We start from the raw sequence: 23004 nt of genomic DNA, 5'->3' as shown, positions 1-23004 counted from the left end.
CACTCGTTGTGACAGTGCTTAGACTGCTGCTGCTCTCGAAAGACTCCCCGCGTCATCGCTCCTTCCTCATCCGCACATCGACAATGTCCAACCAAAGTGGTATCCAAGGCAAGTGGTGAAGCAAATAAACCAAGCCCTTTTTGTTTTTCTCGTTGTTATAAGCTAACACTCGGCTCTACTGATAGTTTCACAGGAATTAGCTGCCGCATTCGCTAAGGCCGTCGCTTCAGGAGAAACCCGTATTTTGAGGGTCTCTATCGTCAACGGTACGAGTCTTCTTCTTACGCTACCTGCGTTTCACTAGCGTCCTCATTATCTCTCATTTTGGTTATAGAATCTTTGGTTGAAAACGGTCAATCACCTGCTAGCGGATCTTTCGAAGAAGGTAGGATGCATATTCTTTGGCAACCCCGCCACGTCCGTCCGTTTATCTATGGCTAACGCACATCCTGGGTAGATTTTTCCGAACTTCAAAAGTATCTCGATGATTCTCAGCCCTCTTTCATCTTGGTTCGCCTGGATACGAAATCTTCGGCTGGCGAGTACAACTGGTTATTCATCGCATATGTACCTGATAACTCAAAAGTCCGTGACAAGATGCTGTACGCTTCATCGAGAGCTAGCTTGACCAAGGACCTTGGAGATTATCGCTTTGTTGATAACATGTGGGGTACAGAAGCCGTAAGTTGAGAGCTATCTGAAAGACATTGGCAAAGTGCTACCAGGCAAAATTGTGGAAACAACAGAATCATGTTTAATATGGGACCCTTTCTTGATATTCTACAGAGCGAATTCACTTTGGACGGATACAAGAAGCACAAGTCACACCAAACTGCCGAAGCACCATTGACGGCAAGGGAAAGAGAATTGGCCGAGATTAAGGCTCAAGAGGTAAGAGCTCGCAGCGCTTCATCTTTTGATCTTCCTATGTTGAATGTGTTTAATCATTCTTCTTTTCTCCTTGCATAGTCCAAGGCATCATCAAATCATATGGGAACTACGGTTCGTAAAACGTATGCTGCTGGCGTAGCCGTCCCACTCAGTGAAGAAGCACAAGCAGCTTTGGAGGATTTGGGTAAATCGAGCCGATCCCACAATTACGTCTCGCTGGTAAGCACTATGTTGAAACCAACACCCTATACTGGAACTAGGCAATTGATTTCGTTACTGCTTAGCGCTTGGAGAAGGAGAACGAAACCATCCAATTGGACAATGCTTCTACTGTGGCAGCAGGTGACCTTGCCAAAACCATTCCTGCCGATTCACCACGCTTTACGTTTTACGCTTTCGAACATGGCAATACTGACGCATCCTTAGGTGAGGTATAGTCTCTCGCACTTTTTGAACTTGATATTGTACTCAACCCAGTTTCTAGTATTTATTTACACATGCCCACCGGCATCCAAGCTCCGTGAAAAGATGTTGTATTCGTGCAGCCGAGGCGGAGCCATCGCTACAGCAGAAGCGGAAGCAAATTTAAAGGTGGTTAAAAAGGTAAGGACATGTCTGTATCCGTCCGCCACACTGCGATCTCGGTTCTAACCGTCTCATTGCTCGGTGGCAGCTCGAGACAAGTGATCCTGCGGACCTTACCGAAGAGTACCTCAAGGAAGAAGTGGTTGGCAGCTCCAACGCCAGTACACCCACCGGAAGCGTGGTGGGCGAGCGTATTCAGATGCTTGGACAAACTCCTGGCGGCTTCAAACGACCTGCAGCACCTGGCAGACGACGCCCCGCTGCATAAAAAGCCCCAGGTGGTCATGTCATGTTTGCTTCACTACGGAAAATGTGTAGAATGAATACATAAAGCAATATAGTTTTGTTGCATGCCAAAGTGGGAGTGATGTGGTTCTGCGTGTTATAAAAGACAACATCTTTACTTCTTCTCTTTTACAAAAAATACATTCTTCTAAGTGCAGATTGATTTGTGTTTGAAGTAAAATGCCCATTTTGCTTTGCCAGAAAATTTTTGGTTTGGTTTGAACAAACTCAACATTGTTCGCCTTGAGAAATATAGGAAAGGAAGAAAATGTATGTAGGACATGAAAAAAAATCAACTAAAAGTACATTGGAATCGCCGTCGGATGGATAAAACACTACGGCTTGGTGGTGAGCATGAGCAATCGCTTATCGGTATATCCAGACTGAACAGATCTATTGTTAGTTTATGCTCGGAAGGCGGTTCGCCATGTATTTATACTTACACTCAAGAGATCCTGCTCTCTTGGAACTCGTAGTTGCAGAATCAAATTAGCTTTGAGAGTTTGCTTAAGCACTCGTCGAAGAGAATCATCACCTGTCAAAAAGGGGTTCAAATCAGCATCCATTGTTTACCCACGCAGGCTGGAAAGGTACACTTACGATTTAATAAGCATTTCCACAAAGAATCTTGGCCTTTGTACTGCAACACCATGCCTGAGATATTGGGGTCGTCAAAGGAAAGTCGCAGCCAAGTTATCAAGGGCTCGATGGTAGCATCAGCTGTAACAAAAACAAATATGGTGTGAGTGGAAACAATGTGACCGCGCGCCGAAAGGTACGTCAAAGTAACCTTACGTGTTAGTGAGAAAAAAAGAGTGCGGTTGAATACAAGGTGGTTAACCTCGACTATGATGGCATTAAGAGGGGTGGTGAGTTGCGACATATTGTAAAGTGGGTTAGAAGTGTCTGGCATGGAGGTCATGGTCGACTGGGGCGAGGATTCCGTAGTGACGGGAATGCTAGGCTCGGCCGGTTCAGCTTTTTGTTGCTGTTGTTGAAGGTGAGACTGGCTACTGTTGACCAGGGCGTTCATTCCCTCGATAAGCTTTCTGACTTGCGCCAAATCATGGGCTGCTTTGTTAGGCTCCATGATGGAATCCATGAACCAAAAAAAAAAAAAGTGTTTGCTGTTGCCTGTTGAAAAAATTGAGGAGATTGAAAAACGCTGATTATTTTTTCTCTGCCCTTCGTAGCCCACCACACACATCGACTTTTTGTAGGTCGCCAAAGTATATACATGTCTACATTCACTCTACCTTCATTCTATCGTTTACGATGAATGAACGTGAAAAGGAGTGAGTTGAATAGAACAGAATAGAGAAAAGGGGGAGAGGGCTGTCGAAGTCTATGGAAACTTTCGTACCGATATATGGCAACCAAGGTCGATACTGAACCATAACCATGAATTTCTCAGTGTAGTATCTCTTTATGAAGGCACTTCTTTCTCGTAAGCTACGATGATGATATCAGTGATTTATTGGTGTGAATCGAAAACATTCGTCTCAGCTGAGAACCAAGCCGGACCAATGATTTCCCTTAGCTCGTGGAGTGTACAGAAAACGTTTTGACAGAAATTTCCACAGGCCACAAGTTTTTCTTCTCCTTCCCCATTCCTATTTAAACTGGCTCTCATGCAAAGCAGCTGCTTACAGCTGCTGTTGCTACTATTACTTTGCAATATTATAACGATTGATGCACAAGTACAGAGATATGATCTTGTGCACTCGGCTCAACGTTCCACACATTACCTACCGGCCGTCCATTTAAAAAAACGAAGTAGGCAACCTAACTACCACATTAATGCTGCCCTTCATCCCAATGTACTCATCGTTGTACCAGGAGACAATGGCGCAGCAGTACCCATAGATTCCACCAAACCATCGGCCACAACCGTCGCCAACGTTTCTTCGGTTTCTTCAACGGCCACCACAGCCACTACGACTGCCACTAACCATGACACTGGAAATTCTCCAGCTACCATTTCAACTGCGCTGTCCTCCAACTCCACTGCGAACTACACTCAGGCTGTAGACTCGCATCTTGAGGTTGTCTTATATTGCAACATAGATACTACCTTTTGTAAAAAGGTTGGCAATGCATTAGGGGCCGCAGCTTACAAGCTTGCCCAGGTGGTTCGCTTGAAAAGCAAATTGACGTGAGTGATGTTAACTTTGCTTGGCAAGGATACTACTTTTTTTTTTTACTGACTTTCTGCCTGCTCACCTCATCCTTTTCTTCAACGTAATAGCATCGAGGTTTCCTATTACAGTTTTTGTGATAACACTTGTTCAAACTCAACGTTGGGCTGGGGTGCACCCACATCACAATTTACACTGCCTAATGTCGGAGGTGTAGACCCCAATTACTTATACCCACAATCGTTGGCCAAACAACTCGCTCCCTATAACACAACAAACTGGTCAGCCGAGGATATCTCCATCGAGTTGAATCATGATGCTTATATGTCAACCATTGACTTGGGTACTGCCAAAGACGATGGTTGGAATGGTACCGGTGTGCCTGCAGGTGGGCACTTTTGGTTCCAGGTAAGCAGGCAATTTAGTTTTTTGCCTTAGAGTTCAGCGGATATTGAAACCTTCCCATTTGCTTGCTTTCTTAGGGCGACCCAGACATCAGATACAATCAAGTTGACATGGAATACGTCATCCTACACGAATTGTTGCATGGAATGGGTTTCATCAGCTCATGGGGAGCCTTCTTTTATGCTGACTCATCGCCCTATCATGCCCTGGTGGAAGACATGTTCCAGCCTCAGCAACTGCAACTTCTCACCCCGACACCGAACGCTTACACAGACACGTCCACCGGAGCCTCCTTCATTTATGGCTTCCAACCCACCATGATCTTTGATAAGTTCCTTGCCGCCTTCGACCCTGGTAATGGAGATCAAGAACCAAACTCCTTGGCTGATTTGGTGGTTGACCTACAGCAGTTTTGCGCTAAAAATAATGATGCCTTTATTATTAACTTTGTTCGCCAATTCAACGTTGCTGACGTTTCCGCGAAAGCTCGCTATTTATGGAACATCGCCAACACCAACAAGACACTTTTCTTCAATTTCCCCAATTTGACAAGCTTCAACCAAATTTATGGCAACCATAGCTATCTCAAAGCGCATTACTCCAACCTGACTATGTTCACATCTGGCAGTTTGACCAACGCTACGGAAATGACGCTCACCAATTTCCGTCCTGGTGTGTCCATCTCCCATGTGGACGACATGTATGAAGAAACACCTGATTTTCTCCTCCGGACAACCCCCATCCTAGGCTCTACGTTGGAACAAATCATCGACTCGGTATATGCTAATATACCAGCCATCAATTATACTGAAAAAGTGAACTCCACAACCACACTCAACGTTACCTATAGAAGCGCGATAGGTCCGGGTATACTACATGTGCTGGACACCATGGGCTACTCGACGGTCCTTTCCAACAACAACTATTCCATCACCACTACGGAGGATATCAAACAAAGAAATATCTGTACCCCTCCTCACGTCACTACGCCTGACCAAACCACCTTGACCACGGTCAAATCCGCAGCAGCCACTCTACCAAACCACAGTATTCTATTGCTTTTTGTTTCCGTCCTTTGTCTGATAGACTTTCCTCGTATGCTCTCCTTGTAATATTCACACCTTTTCCCCTCCTGTAATATAAAATTTGTCATAAAAATTTAAAGACGCGCGCTCACCCGGATTTTTTTATATTTTTTTTGTGTGTAATTTTTTGAGTTTCGTTAAGACGCGTTTTCTTTCATTCTTTTTCATAATGTCCTCACGCGAGGATACACCAATATCAGTCGATGCTGATGACTTTGCCCTTGACAATGTCACAGATTCTAGTCTGAAGGCTTTGTTACAAGAAGAGACCAAATTGAAGGCCCAGCTAGATGCCCTCACCACCGAAATTGCCAAACTTGAATCTCAAATCAATCCAGCGCCTAAAGAAGAAGACGATGAAGGTAAGTTACGGCGCATGCATGCGTTTCGAATGGATCAACCATCGACGCATCGCAACTGAAACCACTTTGTCTAACCCCCTCTCCCTTACAGAGATTGATATGGAAGAGTTCGAGGCACCACAATGGTGCGTGCCCATAAAAGCCAACGTCATGAACTTTGACTGGGATGTAAGTTATTGCAGAAAGGGTTTTTTTCCATTGTCTCCCCGTTGCTAGGGTTTTAACTCGTCCCCACGGATATAGGCACTGGCAGCAGAAACACAGTTCGATGTCATCTTGGCCGATCCGCCATGGCAGCTTGCCACACACGCCCCCACCCGTGGTGTAGCCATTGCATACCAACAACTCCCTGACGTCTGCATTGAGGAGATCCCTATTCCCAAACTGTCCAAGAACGGATTCATCTTCATATGGGTCATCAACAACAAGTATGCAAAGGCATTCGAGTTGATGGAAAAATGGGGTTACAAGTACGTCGACGATATAACGTGGGTCAAGCAGACCGTCAATCGACGTATGGCCAAGGGTCACGGATACTATCTGCAGCACGCTAAAGAAACCTGTCTGGTTGGCAAGAAGGTAAAAAATCTCGTTGGTACCTTGTCAGTAGATGGATGAACTCATGTGTTGGTGTTCCTTTGCGTAGGGAGAAGACCCACCGGGATGCAGGCATTCGGTTGGATCAGATGTGATCTTTTCAGAACGACGTGGTCAGAGTCAAAAACCTGAAGAGTTGTATGAGATGATCGAAGAGCTTGTTCCTAATGGTACGTTGTGGATATTGTCGCTCAGTGATACACCTGTCATAACCAAACTTGTCCCATTTTAGGCCGATATCTAGAGATCTTTGGCCGAAAAAACAATTTACGAGATTATTGGGTTACTGTTGGTAATGAGTTGTAGAAGAAATTTGGGTGGGATGAAATGTGTAAGAAAAAATAAAACACTTGCAGAAAAGCTTCATACATAGATCGATGTTGGCATTCTCTGTACGAGCAGGCATCTGTTCTACGGCATGGAAGCTTTCTTCCTTCCGTTTTTAGAAGCTCCATTGTGTAGTGCACTATCTTGTAACGTAACACTTGCACGTACCCACTACCTAAATGCCTTCTTAATCCCAGAACACCATGTTTCATGGTGACCCTATTAGCTGCGAAGTGGTTGGCGGAGTGGCCACGGCTTGGACCCCTTCGGCGGAGCTTGAAGCTTAACCATAATGGATTAGCACTTTAGTTAAACAATGGCCTTTACAGAAAGGATGTACTCGACGGTATTTCTACTTTGGTGCATTGGGTTGAAAGGTAGGATGGCTCGATAGGATAAAAGCTGTAATATAGAAAAATGACACCATGCCGTGCCGTGCCGTGCCGTGTGGGGGTCTATGCCACTCTACCCGACGTTGCTAGGCCAGAACTTCTTTTTACGCTTTACCCTCCCCTTCCCGTGCTCAATACGGTTCTAAACCTACCTTCCTCAATTTCATGAAACAGAATGAATTGAAACAATGAGCGTGACGTCACCGGGATATGAACCGAAAAAAGCGGTTTCCCTCCGATAAGGCAGCGCCTGGTTTTGTGTGGCTCTGGTCCAGCTTTTCCCTCCATCCTTCAACCATGACGGATTTCGCACAGAGATTGCACCAGCGGGAAGGACAATTTCGAGAACTCAACGCTCGAATTCAGGAACTGCAATGGGTCGACAGCCAGTACCGAAAAGCCAGCGCTGAAAAAGACCGGCTGACCAAAGTGGTGGAGAAACTCAACAAAGACCTTGAGGAGCTCAAAAAGATAACGTAGGTAACGGTTTGATGCCACTCGCAACATCTTTTTTTCTGCTAATGCGTTGGATAGTCGGAAGGAATACGAAGATACTCGCAAGATGAAGCGAGTGAGTTTCAAGAGTGTGAAGGCTTCGATGACCGGCAAAATGAAAGCCACCGCTGCCAAGGAAGAACAAGAATACCATATGGCTTTTGAACGAGAAAAGGCCTGTGCATTGCAAGTTGAACGCCTCACGGAAGAACTCAACCAAGCCCTCATGCTTGTATGTGTTCACGGCCACAGTTGTTATTGTTGTTTGTGCAAGTACTGATCGTATGTTTTTAGAGAGATCGTACACAAGTATCGAAAGACGAAATTGAGCGCCTGAGGGATTCTTTGAACCAGTTATATGAAGATGTAATGTTTCATGACTTGTGGCATACGAGCCATCAAACAGGGATTAACATTTTCGTCGTGTTTAGATATTTGATGGGTATCATGCTCAATTCCGAGCAGAAGAGAAATTGTCAACTGATTACGCTAACTTGAATCAGCAGTATCAAACGGTAAGTCGGTGGGACATTTGAGCTAGTACCGGCGTTCCGCAGTGTTGATTCCCTGACCATGCTATGCTCTTTCAATCTCCCAGGCTGCGCGGGACTTGCAACGATTTCGCCGCTGTAGGTCCGAGCTGGAAAAGTCACAAGCGCTGCTAGCAAGGTGCTTGCAAGAAATAATGGTCGCCTTTAATTACAGTTCATATGACATGTTCACCCGTGAACCAGTGCTGGATATGATGGAGTATCAAGCTCTTACCCGTATGTATTGATGATGTTGTAATATACTCATATGAAGCTAATCATTTTATTTTTATGCAGACGCAAGGTCAATATCCATGATGGCTCAACAACATCTGGATGCAGCTCGCACACAGGTTCCTGAAATACCTCATCCTGGATCGCTCAATGTTATCCAAGGCAATTACTTAATTAACATGATGTTTGACAACGTGGTTATGGATATGATCATGCAAGGTTGGTTGTGAAAGTATGGAAGATGTACCACAACAGCGCATTAACTCCTCCCCAGCACAAATTCAACAGACTTATCAAATGCTCACCGTGACCGGTACTAACTTGGGTAGAGCCTTATCGTGGGTTCGCCAATACATTCGGTATATCGAGGGGTGTCATCGTAATCTTGGTCAACTGGTGACAGTGACGAAGCGTAATTTGGACGAGGAGCGCTATCGAATTGTTAGCGAGGGCTTAGAGGGAACACTGGAAGATACAAGTAGAGATATGTTACCAGATGAACCACCACCGATCTATGAACCACCATCTGATAATGTCGAGACACCACCCGTTGCACCACCGACCAATCCAAATCGAGATCATTTGGAATTACCGCACACCGAGTACGATTCTTCTTCCATAGCGTCCGGGTCACCACGAGTTGAATATGCAGAGCCACTACCTTCCAGTCTTCCACCTTCTGGTGGAAACACTGGCAATCTCATTGACCTTGACCCTGTCCCATCCTACACAGCAAATACTAACAATAATCCTTTTCGGCAATGAAATGAATGGTGATGAATATCAAGCATACTCCTGTAACCAACCGTTTCGGCTCCTTGGGTGCAAGCCTTCACTGTCGCTATTTACCATGGCTATAAAAATATAAATGTCATCTATAAACAATGATGCTAATCACCCTTTCTTTTTTTTTAAAAAAAAAAAAATTGGTTTGGGCAAAATATGAAGTTTCGCGTGGAGCAGGCCATTGGTGGCTTAGACTGTCGCTGTTGCGGGGGGGGGACAGCTTCGGTTTTGATGCTCCGATGAGGCAAGTCATCACAGTGCGGACTGAACTGACTTGACTATTCAACTTTGGCTCCAACATGGCAACTGCTTCACCTCTAGCTCTGTTGCGAGACAGCATCCGCAACAACCGACCAGTCGAGCTCAAGGACAGTAACAATCAGGTGGTTCGCTCGGTGGCTGATGCCAGCGTGATTGTTTTGGGAGATGTAGAGTTACCACGAAACACGCAGACGAATTTCAAAAAGTCCAGTTCACAATCTGAATTCTACAGTCTGGACACTTTGATCTTCCTTTTTCTCAACAGCGAGCTTGACAACTCCACTTATATCCGAGAATGCAGAGACAAATCTATCGAAAATGTAGCCATCATTGACAGAAGAAAAGCATTAGATTACTTGACCGGCAAAGTCGATAGCGTAGCCAACGTTGTTGAGCCTTCAGGAGGTACTTGACGGCTTTCGCTGATGTATTGTCACGTTCCATTATCTCTAACCTGTGTCGCTCCCCTACAGAAAAACGACCTGCTGGCGATGTGGTGGAACAGGGAAAAGTGGAAGGCGCAAAGCGAGTCAAGATAGCTCCAACTGCCAAAGACAGTGATAATGTCGATTTTGTAAAGAGCGTACTTGCTCAAGAACGGCAAATCAAGACCAAGATCACAATTTTGCGTGGCATCAAGGTTGGTGGATGTCATGGCATGGATTTTTGTCGTAAACCCTCATCTCATTTTGGTGGTAGAATTTTGAAAAGTTGCCTATGACGGTGGCCAATATACTTAGCGGAAAGGCAGATGCAACTAAAGCCGCTGCTTCTTCTGCGGCAAAGCCAGCTACTCAACCAAGCAAGGCTGGACAGGCGGTCGTGAAAGGCAAATCAAAGCCAATGGGTCGAGGTATGTACGTTTGATCTGCCTCCATGTCTATTGACCTTGTAATAATGTCTTTTACTCTAGAATCCAAGATTCCTATCATGATCGTTCCGGCTGCTCCCACTGCCATGTTAACGTTGTTCAATATCAAACAATTTTTAGAAGGCCAAGAGTGAGTTATACCGCCCGTCCATGACCCGACGTGTATTCAATGTATCTTACTCCTTGTGGCATATAGGTTTGTTGACTCTCAAGTCATGCGAGACCAAGGCATGAAGAAGCCAGAGAGAGTGACCATTGAACGACGAAAGGCGAATGGACAAGTAGTGCCATACCATGTGGTTGATTCAGCTGTCAACTTTCGACAAAACGATTGGGATCGTGTGGTCTGCGTATTTGTTGCAGGTCAACAATGGCAGTTTAAAGGCTGGAAATGGGAGAAACCCCTCGAGCTTTTCAGCAATGGTAAGAGACGCGCTACAGATGACATGTTGGTACCAGCCAGCAAGCCGCTAACTGAATTTGCATGATAGTCAAAGGCGTGTATCCCAAATGGCAGACCGACACACTCCAGGGCCCTGCTAAAGACTGGGCTGTAACTCAGATGAATGTAAGTAATATCGCCGTACCCATCGCCTCTAACAGACAGCTTCTAAACACTCTTCCTATTTTCAGATTCATCGCCATAAGCGACACATGGACAAGGCCGTAGTGTCTGGATTTTGGGACATGCTAGACAGCTACAATGCCACTCATCGATCGCATCTCAACTTTTAGAATTTCTCTCTCATATTTTTTTCAAGCACCCCCCCCATCTTGTTCATTTACCCTCTCCTCTGCTTTTCCCACATAGTAATAAAAATCTTGCACCTCTGACTCAAACATGCCTGGATTACCTCCACTGATACCGCCATTCCGCTTTGCTGCTGTGGAGGACAATGTATTTCGGGGCGGCTTTCCCAAGCTACGAAATCTGCGATTCATAAAACGGTTAGTTGGTATCATTGACATTGGAAGGGCGGGCATGAGTCATTCGATTGCTGACAACCGACTTTTTTGTTCTGATCACACCTTCTCAACGTTTCGTCTCGCCACGTCTCGTCTCGTTTCATCATGATACAGCCTGCACCTCAAAACGCTGCTTTCGCTCACTCCCGACCCGCTTCCCGAAGAAATACAGCAGTTTTGTAACGAACAAGACATAACTATGATCCATTTGAAAGTCGACAAGATGAAAGAAGATAATATACCCCTCACTTACACACGCACCATCGTCGCCATCCAAACCATTATTGACCCTACCAACTTGCCTATCTACATTCACTGCCTAGACGGGTCGGATGTCATTGGCCTGGTCGTGGGGTGTTTGCGCAAACTCGAGATGTGGAACACCTCCAGCGCTATGGGGGAATACCTCCGGTAAGTATCCATCGCGAGTACTTTGACAGCCGTCTCTTCTCTGATCACGCCTTGCCCCCAACAGGTATCTGCGGTCCAACGTAATATCTCCCGAGGTGTTTGAATTTGTCGAAAAGTTCCACAACCTTGACATCACTATTCCAACTTCACTACCACACTGGCTGTGGGGTGGCTCTGTCTCGTTTAGAAAGCATCCATCTTTGAAACTCAAGTTTCTTAATCCAGAGATGATGACAGAGGAAGAGCGGGAGATCAAAGATCTCAAGGAAAAGAAAGAGAAGTACAAAGAAGAGTACTATCGTAAAAGAAAGAATGGTGAGTGGCCGACCTCTTTTAACCTTGTCATAGGACGAGAAGCTAAATCTTGCTCCATTCAGATCTGCTGGATAATTTGTTGGACCCCAGTGTTCCTGCTAGTCATGCCACAAGTCGCAATCGTCAGCAATCACAGCCGTTTGGACCGTCATCACAAGCAGCCACCGTACCCTCTTCTTCATCGGGTACCGACAAAAATGATCTCAGTGACAGTGGAGTAGACGACCAAGCAAATGAATCAGACGCAAACGACAAGAACGCAGAAGATGAACTGTTGGTGGATGTGGATGTGGATGCAATGATGATAGGCGACTTGGATGAACTTAATTATTACGACCAACGGGCCATGACAGACGAGAAACTCGATACAGATGATATACCGGATGACGTTGGAATCAGAGTGTCTGGAGAAGGAAGGTATCGAGCTGAGCCTCTCAGTCTTTTATTAAGAGCCCTCGCATTGGAAGGTTTAGAATGGTGATAGAAGCTATTATTGTAAAGAAATTATTTAGAAGGCACGCAAGCGATATCTTTCAATCCATGCGTTCATATGTACAAATATCAACGAGATGAACAAGGGGAACCAATTGTCTGCATATTTCGATGAGTCAAGCTTGCGTTCTCCTCTATAGGCACTAAACACCCTTGACTTTAATGCCATATTGTTTAGCTTCCTCCATGCGTTGCTCGACGCTAGGATTAGCAAGCAACTTCTTCCATTCAGCCCATGTTTCTGTGGAAAACTCCGTTGCCGTCAGATCGACACTTTGGCCTTTTCCGTTAATACTGAATCGTTCAAACTGTTTTTCAAATCGATGCTGAGCGTCCTGTTCGCCACCGGTGACATGCTGAATGAAGGATCCAATGGTTTCAAAAGATTGCTTGGAAACTTGTAGGTCGACGAACATTTGGAACACATGGGGCTGGCCTTCATAGACGTTGATCGTGACCTTGGTAGGTTGACACGCATTCATGGCTGTGGCAGGGGCTTGCTGTGAAGCTGAGTGGGCAGCGTACACAGCTTCGTCGTGCAACCGCTCAGCACCTCCGGATTCGATTAACAACGGCGGAAGTCCTTGTAGACCAAGAGGATCGAACACAGGAGATACGTATGGCACCATAAGGGCTTCATTAGGAGCATAAAGTTGAATGCGCTTGACGTGCTTTTTTTCCACCACTTGATCATTGATGGTTTCTGTCTTTGTAATGATCTCAGGCTCTTGGGCCGTGTCAGTCGGGTTTTCGCTAGCGATATCCAGAGCATCGGGGAAAGTGGTTCTCTCTTGTGGCAATTTACTGAAGTCCAAAGCAGGTGAATCCAAATAATCAAAACCAGCTTTCGGTAGATAATCCGTGTCGATAGAATTGAAAATACTGGGCAGTGAATGGGTCAAGTCCAGCCTGGGCAAGCATGGTTGATCGTTAGCTTAGGAGAACCCATGAAGGCCCCCAATTCATTTAATTCACCTACCATGGAGACAATGCCACCACGCCGGCTGGCGCGGGTAACTGAAGATCTCGAATAGCTAAAGCTGTGGCCATGACAAGACCGCCGCCGGCAGAATCACCACCCATCACTATCTTGGAAACATCGATAGCATTGAATCCTGCATCTGCCGGTGGGTCAGTAAGATACAAGTATGCTGCCAAAGAATCAATGACAGCAGCCGGGAAAGGATGTTGGGGAGCTAGCCGGTAATTAATAGCAAACGTCTTGCATTTTCCATGCTGCTCAGCGAGACATTGGAAGAAAAAAATTTTTTTAATTTTCACCAGGTGACATTGACCACCAACCCTCCAACGACAACCACCTTACCTTTGCAGCTCTACTGGTGAGAAACCGATGCGTTTGAATAGAACAGATGTGATAAGCTCCACCAGGAAAGTACAGGAGTGTAGGGATGTCGATATCGGGTGTATCTTGGTCATTCATCAAGTCTTCGGGAATAATCCATTCGCCCGTAATGGGATCACATTGGTCTTGCTGCCAATCCCACCCAATCTCCGTCTTAAAAGGCTCCAATAAAGGAGCCAGTTTCTCTAATGCTCTTTCCCGATATTCACTGGGTATGGTGAATGGAATTGATTTGAAGCCTGGTGGCAGCGGAGTAGGACGCTGATTGATCTTTTGAATATCCTCTACTGTGTAATTACGCATCTTTCCCACCAAATCTTTCACTAGGTTGACAGTCAAGTGCTGCTTCAGAGTCCACTCTTCGGCAGGCGGGCCTAAACAGTAGCGTGTTGGTGTCAGATGTCTTTATTGGCGGCAATGATATCAGATGGGGTTTCATCTCACTTACCTCGTGTGTAATGCTTCACTATTGTCCCAACAATAAGAGGTGTTCTAGGAATGACTTCCTTGAAGATCATCTTGGCCTTGTTCATTGCACTGTTGGGCTATACTGCTATGGTAGGATGTTGGATTTTAAATGAGATGGATGATTGAGCTGGACGAGTCATTTTGAATAGCCGACCCACCTAGCAAAATTATCGTCTAGCATGTGTCAGGTTGAAGAACACCCATTGATTTGCCTTGAGGGTTGGTTTCTGAACAAGAAGAAACATAACATTGCGCTTTGTCTGGGGCACTACGCAGCGTTCAATTAAACCCGCCTGTCTGTGGGGCGGACTGGTCCCCATATGTACTTCCCTTTGAACCTGCCGTAATTTGAATGCCTTAAAGGGTGTGTCCCATACCATTTGTTTGTATGTCATAATGTGAAAACTTGATTGTGCGTGCATAGACCTGCGCAATGTTCCAGCAATGTATTAATCATATCTGCTTTATAAATCAAATGCGAAAACCCGCCACGACCTTGGGCAAAATTTCAACATTATTGGGACAATGCGTGTTTTCTTTTTCTTTCCTCCTTTCCTTCTCTTTGTTCTACTGCTTCTTTTCAGAACAGCCTTTTGGTCAGGCTAGTAGAGGTTGACATCCCATGGAAATGAAATTTCGATGCCAGCACCCAAACAAAGTGGTGCTCGCTGGTGCGACCTTCGTAAGTATGAGCCGTTATGGAAAGTACCCTTGCAATCCGTGGCTTGCACCAAGTGCAGAGGTACGTTCCACCTCTTTAGCTATCTTCTGCTGCCGTCTGTGCCCAGCGGTGAAGCAATAACATAAAAAATTTTACATACGACTTGTCTCATAGCGCACTGGCCGTTTGAGAAGGCATATGATGCGTAGGACAGGTGTACAAGTGGAGTGTGGATATCGGTTGTGTCGCATGGCATGGTTAGAAAACATCCAAATCAAGGTAAATTATAACCATGACAGACTTCCTTCGTCGATATCGATTTCTTGATGATGATGACGCAAAGTGAGCACACTTCTTCTGCTTTTCGCTCATCCGATAAAAAAAAAATGTTTGGCGCCTATAGCAAACGTGTGGTTCTGGACCCGGCCGGTCCTTCAATCAAGGTTCAAACTGGGATCCCAGAAAGAGATTTTACCAATTAGGGATTCGGGACGTCAAAGTTACAGGGCAGTCCGACTTTCTTAATTACTTTTTGAAAGGCAACGACGAGGCGCACAAACAAACACTTCATGATGGGAAGGAGCCTCCTCACCAAGGTATTCCACGTTGATCTTGTGATGTGTAAGTGATGGACTTTGCAGCATGCAATATTATCTTGCAGATTGACACATGGCATCGAGCAGTAATAAGATCATCATGAGCCAGGGATAGAAGAGAACTATGGATGGTCCATGAATCAATTACTGAATGGAACCATCTTGGAATTCTTTATGTTTTGTGCTGAGGTCAAATGATGACCCATGAAGGGAAGCTCTTTCCTGAATGGTGTTTATTGATGAACTGGAGCCCATCCTCGAGTTTTAATATGTAGCTGGCTTCCAATATTGATTATCCCTTGTTGGTCAACCCAGGCGAAAAATAAAATAGTATATATACTCTAACCCAAGTGCCTTTAGCGAATTTTTTCTTCTATCTGTAAATTACATTCTCTTTAGAGCAATCTGAAAGCCTTTCGCTGGTCGATTTCCTTTTCTCATACTCTAAACGCTTCTTCTCCCATCCATTCCAAGTTCCTTCAACAGTTCTGTGCTGCGCACCCCCATTACATCCCATTCTTTACATATCTTCATTTGATCTTCAAATATGAAACTCTCTGCCTCTCTCCTCGTTTTGGCCATGGTTGCCACATCCGTCATGGCTGCCCCCATTGACAAGCGTAGCAAACACAAGCACCACAAGCACCACCACAAGAGCTCTGATGCCAGCTCCAGCTCCAGCTCTAGCTCTAGCTCCAGCAGCGGAAAGAAGTACTCTGGTAAGGGTACCTGGTTCATCCCCGCTTCCGAAGGTGGTTCTCAAGGTGCCTGTGGCCCTGATGAAGACAACGATGAACTCATTGGTGCTTTGAACGCCCCTCAATACGGTGACATGTCCTCCAAGAGCTCCTGGTGTGGTAAGAAGGTCAAGGTCACCTCTGGTAGCAAGAGCGTCATCGTCAAAATCAACGACGCTTGCCCTGAATGCAAGGAAGGTTCCATCGATCTCACTCAAGCTGCCTTCAAGAAACTCGCTGACCTCAACACTGGTGTTGTCGACATTACCTGGACCGTTGCCGAATAGATTGACTCTGCCCCTTAACGCTCTCCTCCCGATCAACCTGACGTTTTACGCCACCCTCATGTCATTTTTTATGATGTTTCGTCTACAGAAATGAAATAAAAAATTTCTCGTAAATGTTTACATTCTATGCAAACATTTGTTATAAACATTGTGTTATGAGTTGAAGTTGCGTACCTGGTTTTTTTTTTTCTAACAAAACCGCAATTAGTTTCAGATTTGAAGCGCTGAGAAAATTTTTCGTTGCTAACATGCCTAAACGTGCTGCTATGCCGAGCAGCACAGCAATTTCCCTTCTCGGCAACGAGCATGGTGGATTTTCACGTTCAGATGGGCTCAGCCTTGGCGATCAGATTGCTGCCACATTGTGGAACTACTGGCCACTCCTTTCAAGTCGGTAAGATATGTCTATATAGGAAATACCGCCCGCTCATCGATTAGGTATGTATTCCGTACCGATCCAATTCAAAAGGTTAGCCGTGCGAACCGTTTTGGCAGAATGGGCCATTTATGTAATGTTGCGTCAGCATGTCATGACGGATGGAGAAGATGGATCAGTACGTGTCAAAAAAAATTAAAGTGATGGTTGTAGCTTGAAAACCCATCGAATAAAAATGGATTAATTACTCCAAAGCAATCTGTATCTTCTAGCTCAGAAAATAAAAGAGGGAAAAAAATTTAGCTTGGGGTTTTGCAACTGGGCAAAAAAAAATTCCGATCTGCCAGATTCGAACTAGCGACCTAGAGATGACAATTTAACCCTTTTTGGGGGCTCACTACAGTCTCCCGCTCTACCAACTGAGCTAAGATCGGTTTCAACTGAATGAGAGGCAGCTGAGAGACACTTCTCTCAGTTGACTCTCTTGAACACCCAATAGACCTTAAGCACCTTCCGTGACTATCTTCCGGAAATCATTTATTAGGAATGGAGTTTCATTCAATAAAATACACACTTCTTTCTCTTACTTAAACTTTAGGTTCTTAATATAGCAGTTGGCTTATTATCCCTTTGTGTCACCTTTATTTCTTATTCATTGAACTGTTTCAGTCCGGTTCATTGTCTATTGCTCTCCCAAGCTACCTTTGTTTCTTTTCTCTATCTTATTAGATCCATCCGCTACCTAGCTCCCTGTCATGAAAAGTTGAAAGTCATTTGATACATGTTTGGAATCCAGTTAGAGACATCCACAGATGAAGCTGCATTTTTGCACTTGATTTACGTCCTATGCATACGCACCCATTTTTGATCATATGCCATGGATATTTTTGAACATCCCGGATTTTTATTGTTTTGACTTCTAGAGACTTTTGAATGTAGCATGTTATTTTGTTCAGTAACTTCTGCATGCATTTGCGATATTTCTACATCTCTTATGTGAAGTTCATGTTCATTTATCTCTCCTGGCAACTCGGCGCAATACAGAATTGATGAATTAAAAATCACAGTTAGAAAGCCTCCGTATCAACTTTATGATTTATATCTACTGTTTGTTGCCATGCGTTGGTACATGTGACTGAAGGCGTAGCTTGGGCGTGGCTTAGGTGTACGATAGAAATTCTTGACGGCTCAATAGAGAATACGGGGCAAGTCACCAGCGATGACAGAACAGTTTGTAGAATGTCAATTTTTAGAGCGGTTTAACAGACATGCATGCAAACACTTACACTTTATTTAGCTCGCATTCAAACATTCAATCCTCTGGTTTATGATTTTCTCGACCGAATGCCAGTAGAGCATTAAACTGTACAAACCACTTGGAAGGAGGGTTCGCCAGATCGAGAAATATAAATCAACAGTGAGTCACCAAGAGGGGGTTCACTAATCAGGGGTAACAAAAATGAAACAGCATATAAACCCTGAGTAACTACGAAATAAACGGAACCATCCCATTACTGCGCATACATACTACTGTCAAAAATTTTCTTTGTGTCTACAACTACATATATAACGACAAATCTTCATTGCCTTCGAACGCAAGCACTAATGTACTACTCAATAAGTCTAAACGAAGGTTTGCCCTACTGTAGTGACAATGCTGCTCATGGAGTCGAAAACCTCATCCCCGCAGTATCTAACCCAGAGCAGAGGTTTGCTGACGTCACATACTGCGGCAATCGCAGCAGCTTCTTGCTCTTCTCCGTAGGCGTTGCGCATAATGGCAGTGCAGGTTCTGCGAGCTATAGCTCTGCGGCCGATGATGGAGTCGAGAACGACGATACGTCAGAAGCGCGTACTGTGGACGAAGGGGACATCCCGGATATTGAATGCCATTGTGAGCTCACAAATGGTACATGCGCAGGTTGCTCGCCGGAATGTGCAGCCAACTGTCAATACAAGCAAGTGCTAAGCGATATAAAGTGTGCAGCTTACTCAATCGGACGTGATGCATCACTTGGACCAGAGCTTTCCCTACACCAAACCAAAGGACTCCTTCACTCGTTTTTTCAATTCTTTGAAGGGCTTTACTACTTTTTTGGACTATGCAGTAGAGGTAGAAGCTGCGCCAAGGATCATATCAAAATATTTCCGTTAGGAAAATCCGGTAGAGCTAGAGACTACACCAAAAATCAGATCTTAATGATGCCATTAATGTATTGCAATCTAGTGGATGCTGGATGGACCATATGGGATGACATTTCTTTCATAATGGCAATCATCAGTGCGAGTTTCAGTATACTTAGCGTTCCTTTCATGGTCATTTGCAAAATGTTGATAATATTTTACGGGACAGACGCCAAAGGAAGCGATGCTCTTAATGACGAGCTGACTAAATTAATTCAAGATATAGGCTATGACATCGGTCTTCCTAAGGTGGCGCAAGCCTTGATTGATCTACACACAAGTGCTACGCCACAAGATTTTACGAAAGTAAGCAAACATTCATACTTGTGGTTTGATGAACAGAAGTTTCAATACAGGCTGGAAGTACCTGCTTTGATTGAGGGACTCAGCCCCGACAATCTCAAGCTGGCTAGCTTATCTGCTAATGCTCCTAGTGCTGCTGCTAGAGAAGTCAATTTTTTTGAATTGGTGAACATATTTAGCAGTACTTACTCAACAAGGCTTTCCAACGTGCACTATGCAGTCAGGATTGAGTATGTGCTCTCCGCCATGCTACATGCTACTACTTGCAAGGCCGCACATTCGACCGCTTTGTTCATCATTGCCATTACACTAGACAGTGTTGTACGATCATGCGTCCCACACGATATTGGAAACCTAGATATACTTGCGCAATATATGTTGCTGTCAGTGCCAGATATATCTCCTGGTAAAGGTGAATGTCACCCAGGTCATGTGCTTCACATCAAGGGCGTTCGTGATGGCAACGACACTATAGCCAGAATGACCAACCTACTTCTTCTTGCCATTAGCAGGATACACAAGAGAACCAAGGCTTCTCCCTTTACACTGTCTTTTGATACAAGCTTTGCAGATGCTATCAAGTGGTTCTCGCAGCCAGCCGTTTACCAACCGCCAATTGTCGTGCTTGACATGTTCTTATCTGACCTGGAATTATCATTTGAGGCTGATACGATTAGGCTAACCTCCACGGGTGATACTGCTGTACTGGCCAAAAATATGTACAAGGCCGGATATTCACAATGCTTGGTGGCTTTGTTCATTGAGGAAGCAGTGGTCAGCGAGACAGAAATCAAGCTCAAGATACCAGGGTGTTTTAGGCTGGGCATTGCGCGTGCATTAGCAGCCATACGTGCTCGTGGCTTTACCGCCTACAACCTCACAAAAGACCAACTGGAGAATGTACCAATTGGTATGCAGGCACCTCCTCTTACTTGGAGTGAAGAGAGAGTCAAAAATCCTGGTCTGCAGCTATACGATGTACTCAACAACAAATTTATACCTTGGGCACATGACTTGCGGTACATTGCAGTATCATATTCACGATCTGAGATAGGATATGTACGCACACAGGTGGAGGGACTGATGGAAAAATGCAAAAAGTTTGGAATAACCATGCTGTGGGTTGACTTCATGTGTTGGAAGCCCAATCAAGATCGTGCTGCATACTTTGACATGATTAACGTGTATTGGCATGCGAATGCGACGGTCATCATTGATCCCTATGTGCACAGAAGGCACGTGAACAACTCAGCTTGGTCTTCACGCATTTGGACCAGAGCTGAGGCTGCCGTAAGTAACATCCTCATGAGCTACTCCCGCAATCAACTAACCACCGTGTCCAACAAACGACGCAAATTTCGCACATTTGGAGAAGCTTTGTCATGGTTTCACGGCTCAGTGTCTTTTATTGAAGAAGATTCGACTATTGCTCTCGGTGGATTACTTGGGGCTGTTAGGAAAGCCGATGTGGAGAAAACAATGTATGCATGTTTATCTGGTATCAGCACCTACGGACTATTGCAGTATGCACCCAGTGCTGATAAATCATTGTGCTGGCTACCGCGAGTTGGCGGCAGCCGGCCATCTCTTGTGCAAGAAGAAATTGCTGAAACAATGGTCTGGCGGCGTAGTCTATTTATCCGTGCGACAGAGCTTGAACCAAATCTGCGCGCCATCAAGGAAGCTCATTCGCTATTGGCATCAGAACAAGATATCCTAATAGATGCAAAAAGTGTCATGTATCTACAAGTTGCAACCGTTGAGAGCAGAGCCGTGTGTTGGATTGTCATCAGGCAACCAGACATGTGTCACGTAGTTGGGACTACCACGTTTGGTAAAGGTGTATACAGGGAGCTTGGTATCAGGAAGGTGTTGGTCAACGGCTTGGCAGACGGGCTCTCTCAAGAGATACGGTATACTGCTACTGACTTGCGCACCCATCACGCAGTGGTTTCGAAAGCTGATCATCGATTGGTAGGATTGTCAGAGGTGCTTACAGATGAGGAGAAAGCTGACGGCGTACCAGAAATGATTGACAAATTTCACGTAAAGCGGGCTGGTTGGGTATCATCGTCGACTGTGAACCAGACTCCATTGGTCGGGCCGATGAAGCGTGCTAATGCACTGGATGCTCAGATACAAATTTGAATATCTAATTTAATCGAGGTAAGTAAGTAAGTTGAGGAAGAGACTGGTTATTTCTTCATTTTCTTATTGCTTACTGTAACATCTGTAGATTTCAAACAGTGGCTGGGCTAAACTGGCTCGCAGGCGACGGTCATCAAACGTGGGGCATTGTGTTCGTAGAAGGACATGTCTTCAGGAAATGATAATCCTCTGGTATAAATCCTATCTCATTTCCTAAGGCAGCGCATAATCATCATTATATGGTAGGATAGTTTAATGCCGAGTTATCAATACTGCTCTGAACTGGCTGAGCTATAAAATAATTATACTTCTACCAAACGCCAAATGAAACAAGGCGAGTGCGTATTCCTTTTCTTTGCATTTTAAGTGACATGTTAGCATTGCATACGAGATTACGTTGAAGAGCCAATCTTACCCATATGAACATCTTGACATATATACAAGAAAGAAATTTTGGAACTGGAGAATAATTAAATATATATCGATGAAAGCAAAAACGCTAAAATATAAATTCTTGGAAAAAATAAAATAAAATGTATGGAAGGCGTATTCATTTCGATTTATCTCAACTTGAAACAGTTTTTGCAGTACCTCAGCTTGTCTATAAAAAACTTTACACACAAGTGAAGTATGCCCATCAGTTTATCAATCACGTAATCTCAACTCTTGATCACCTAAAGCACAATGGTGAAAAAAATAAAAGATTTAAAGAATGTTAAAGGTAGCCTAAAAATCAGAATTTAGAAAAATGCCGAGATTTCTATGCACGAACTTTATATTTTCTTAATTACAGTATCAATAAACGGTTCTTTCGATATGAGTTACTTGGAATGTTTTACTTCAATGGTGTGCCTCGGCTTCCGTTCCATCTTTGAGCTTTTGCAATGAAAGAGCTATATTCGAGTTCTTCGTATATCAAGACTGGTCATGCAAATTCAGTACCAAAGTGGCAAAATGAAATGAGAATATTGACCTTCGATAGGGTATGAACAGAGTAATCGGTAAGATGACTGATCTCTCGACAAAGAAAAATAGAAAGCAGAGGTGCAGCTTGGATGACCATGTAATTGAACCGTTGTCTGGTAACATAACGATAAAGAACGTGTAAAAACCTTCCACAGGTAAAAATACAAGTTCATGTCAATCGTATCAATACACACCCTCTGATATGTAAAGCATACATTTATATTCGTGGTACCTTTTATTTCCAAGATAATTCCATCTCATACCGCCAGCGATGGTCTACTTATATCACTTTTCGCTAGTTTCTTCCAACTTTTCTTTATGACCAACGTCTCCTCCTACGTACAGCCGAATATTGCACCGCAGTGTATCAGGATGTAAAATGTCAAGAGTTGGAGAGGTGGAACATCCCGTTTCAAAGCATTTCTCAACATCAACCTTTATTATCAGCTACTTATCCATCGTACACGGCCAGGTCGTGACGAAGAGA

General features: G+C 44.5%; 9 protein-coding genes and 1 non-coding gene across 10 annotated transcripts; 7 read left to right on the top strand and 3 right to left on the bottom strand.

Annotated features, from left to right (window-relative positions):
• Positions 1–1893, top strand: K450DRAFT_259503 (uncharacterized protein). The gene is made up of 9 exons (XM_051592011.1): positions 1–108; positions 186–266; positions 335–385; positions 458–681; positions 787–891; positions 970–1110; positions 1176–1322; positions 1408–1494; positions 1565–1893. The coding sequence occupies exons 1-9, from the start codon at positions 84–86 to the stop codon at positions 1742–1744; spliced, it is 1041 nt and encodes a 346-aa protein (XP_051440945.1). The 5' UTR covers positions 1–83; the 3' UTR covers positions 1745–1893.
• Positions 1877–2890, bottom strand: K450DRAFT_259496 (uncharacterized protein; the record flags this gene model as incomplete). Its single annotated transcript, XM_051592010.1, has 3 exons — positions 2557–2890; positions 2362–2481; positions 1877–1887 (listed from the first exon to the last, which is right to left on the bottom strand). Exons 1-3 carry the CDS (start codon positions 2861–2863, stop codon positions 1877–1879), a joined length of 438 nt encoding a protein of 145 aa, XP_051440944.1. The 5' UTR covers positions 2864–2890.
• Positions 2891–3345: 455 nt separating this feature from the next.
• On the top strand, positions 3346–5496 carry K450DRAFT_259491 (uncharacterized protein). The gene is made up of 3 exons (XM_051592009.1): positions 3346–3916; positions 4010–4307; positions 4382–5496. Exons 1-3 carry the CDS (start codon positions 3393–3395, stop codon positions 5414–5416), a joined length of 1857 nt encoding a protein of 618 aa, XP_051440943.1. The 5' UTR covers positions 3346–3392; the 3' UTR covers positions 5417–5496.
• A 41-nt stretch (positions 5497–5537) lies between these two features.
• K450DRAFT_259486 (uncharacterized protein) lies at positions 5538–6847 on the top strand. The gene is made up of 5 exons (XM_051592008.1): positions 5538–5751; positions 5843–5919; positions 5995–6330; positions 6398–6518; positions 6581–6847. Exons 1-5 carry the CDS (start codon positions 5559–5561, stop codon positions 6652–6654), a joined length of 801 nt encoding a protein of 266 aa, XP_051440942.1. The 5' UTR covers positions 5538–5558; the 3' UTR covers positions 6655–6847.
• Positions 6848–7319: 472 nt separating this feature from the next.
• On the top strand, positions 7320–9339 carry K450DRAFT_259483 (uncharacterized protein). Its single transcript, XM_051592007.1, has 8 exons — positions 7320–7794; positions 7857–7928; positions 7994–8077; positions 8161–8195; positions 8268–8329; positions 8390–8545; positions 8601–8705; positions 8867–9339. Exons 1-8 carry the CDS (start codon positions 7630–7632, stop codon positions 8968–8970), a joined length of 783 nt encoding a protein of 260 aa, XP_051440941.1. The 5' UTR covers positions 7320–7629; the 3' UTR covers positions 8971–9339.
• A 1-nt stretch (position 9340) lies between these two features.
• Positions 9341–10990, top strand: K450DRAFT_259473 (uncharacterized protein). The gene is made up of 7 exons (XM_051592006.1): positions 9341–9778; positions 9847–10013; positions 10073–10226; positions 10287–10374; positions 10441–10667; positions 10736–10812; positions 10878–10990. Exons 1-7 carry the CDS (start codon positions 9412–9414, stop codon positions 10977–10979), a joined length of 1182 nt encoding a protein of 393 aa, XP_051440940.1. The 5' UTR covers positions 9341–9411; the 3' UTR covers positions 10980–10990.
• Positions 10991–11000: 10 nt separating this feature from the next.
• K450DRAFT_259469 (uncharacterized protein) lies at positions 11001–11737 on the top strand. Its single transcript, XM_051592005.1, has 2 exons — positions 11001–11192; positions 11325–11737. Exons 1-2 carry the CDS (start codon positions 11086–11088, stop codon positions 11623–11625), a joined length of 408 nt encoding a protein of 135 aa, XP_051440939.1. The 5' UTR covers positions 11001–11085; the 3' UTR covers positions 11626–11737.
• An 834-nt stretch (positions 11738–12571) lies between these two features.
• K450DRAFT_275214 (uncharacterized protein) lies at positions 12572–14324 on the bottom strand (the record flags this gene model as incomplete). The annotated part of the gene is made up of 4 exons (XM_051593158.1): positions 12572–13337; positions 13408–13664; positions 13753–14165; positions 14240–14324. 4 exons carry the CDS (start codon positions 14322–14324, stop codon positions 12572–12574), a joined length of 1521 nt encoding a protein of 506 aa, XP_051440938.1.
• Positions 14325–17250: 2926 nt separating this feature from the next.
• Positions 17251–17350, bottom strand: K450DRAFT_t101. The gene has a single exon. It is a non-coding gene; the product is annotated as a tRNA-Tyr (tRNA).
• An 863-nt stretch (positions 17351–18213) lies between these two features.
• On the top strand, positions 18214–21625 carry K450DRAFT_259450 (uncharacterized protein). The gene has a single exon (XM_051592004.1). It carries the CDS (start codon positions 18522–18524, stop codon positions 21549–21551), a length of 3030 nt encoding a protein of 1009 aa, XP_051440937.1. The 5' UTR covers positions 18214–18521; the 3' UTR covers positions 21552–21625.
• The last annotated feature ends 1379 nt before the right edge of the window (positions 21626–23004 follow it).

This window comes from Umbelopsis ramanniana, assembly GCF_025399195.1.
Source record: "Umbelopsis ramanniana AG unplaced genomic scaffold K450scaffold_75, whole genome shotgun sequence".
Classification (NCBI taxonomy): domain Eukaryota; kingdom Fungi; phylum Mucoromycota; class Umbelopsidomycetes; order Umbelopsidales; family Umbelopsidaceae; genus Umbelopsis; species Umbelopsis ramanniana.
Note: the sequence above shows the minus strand (reverse complement) of the source record. Positions and strands in the feature narration are given on the sequence as shown.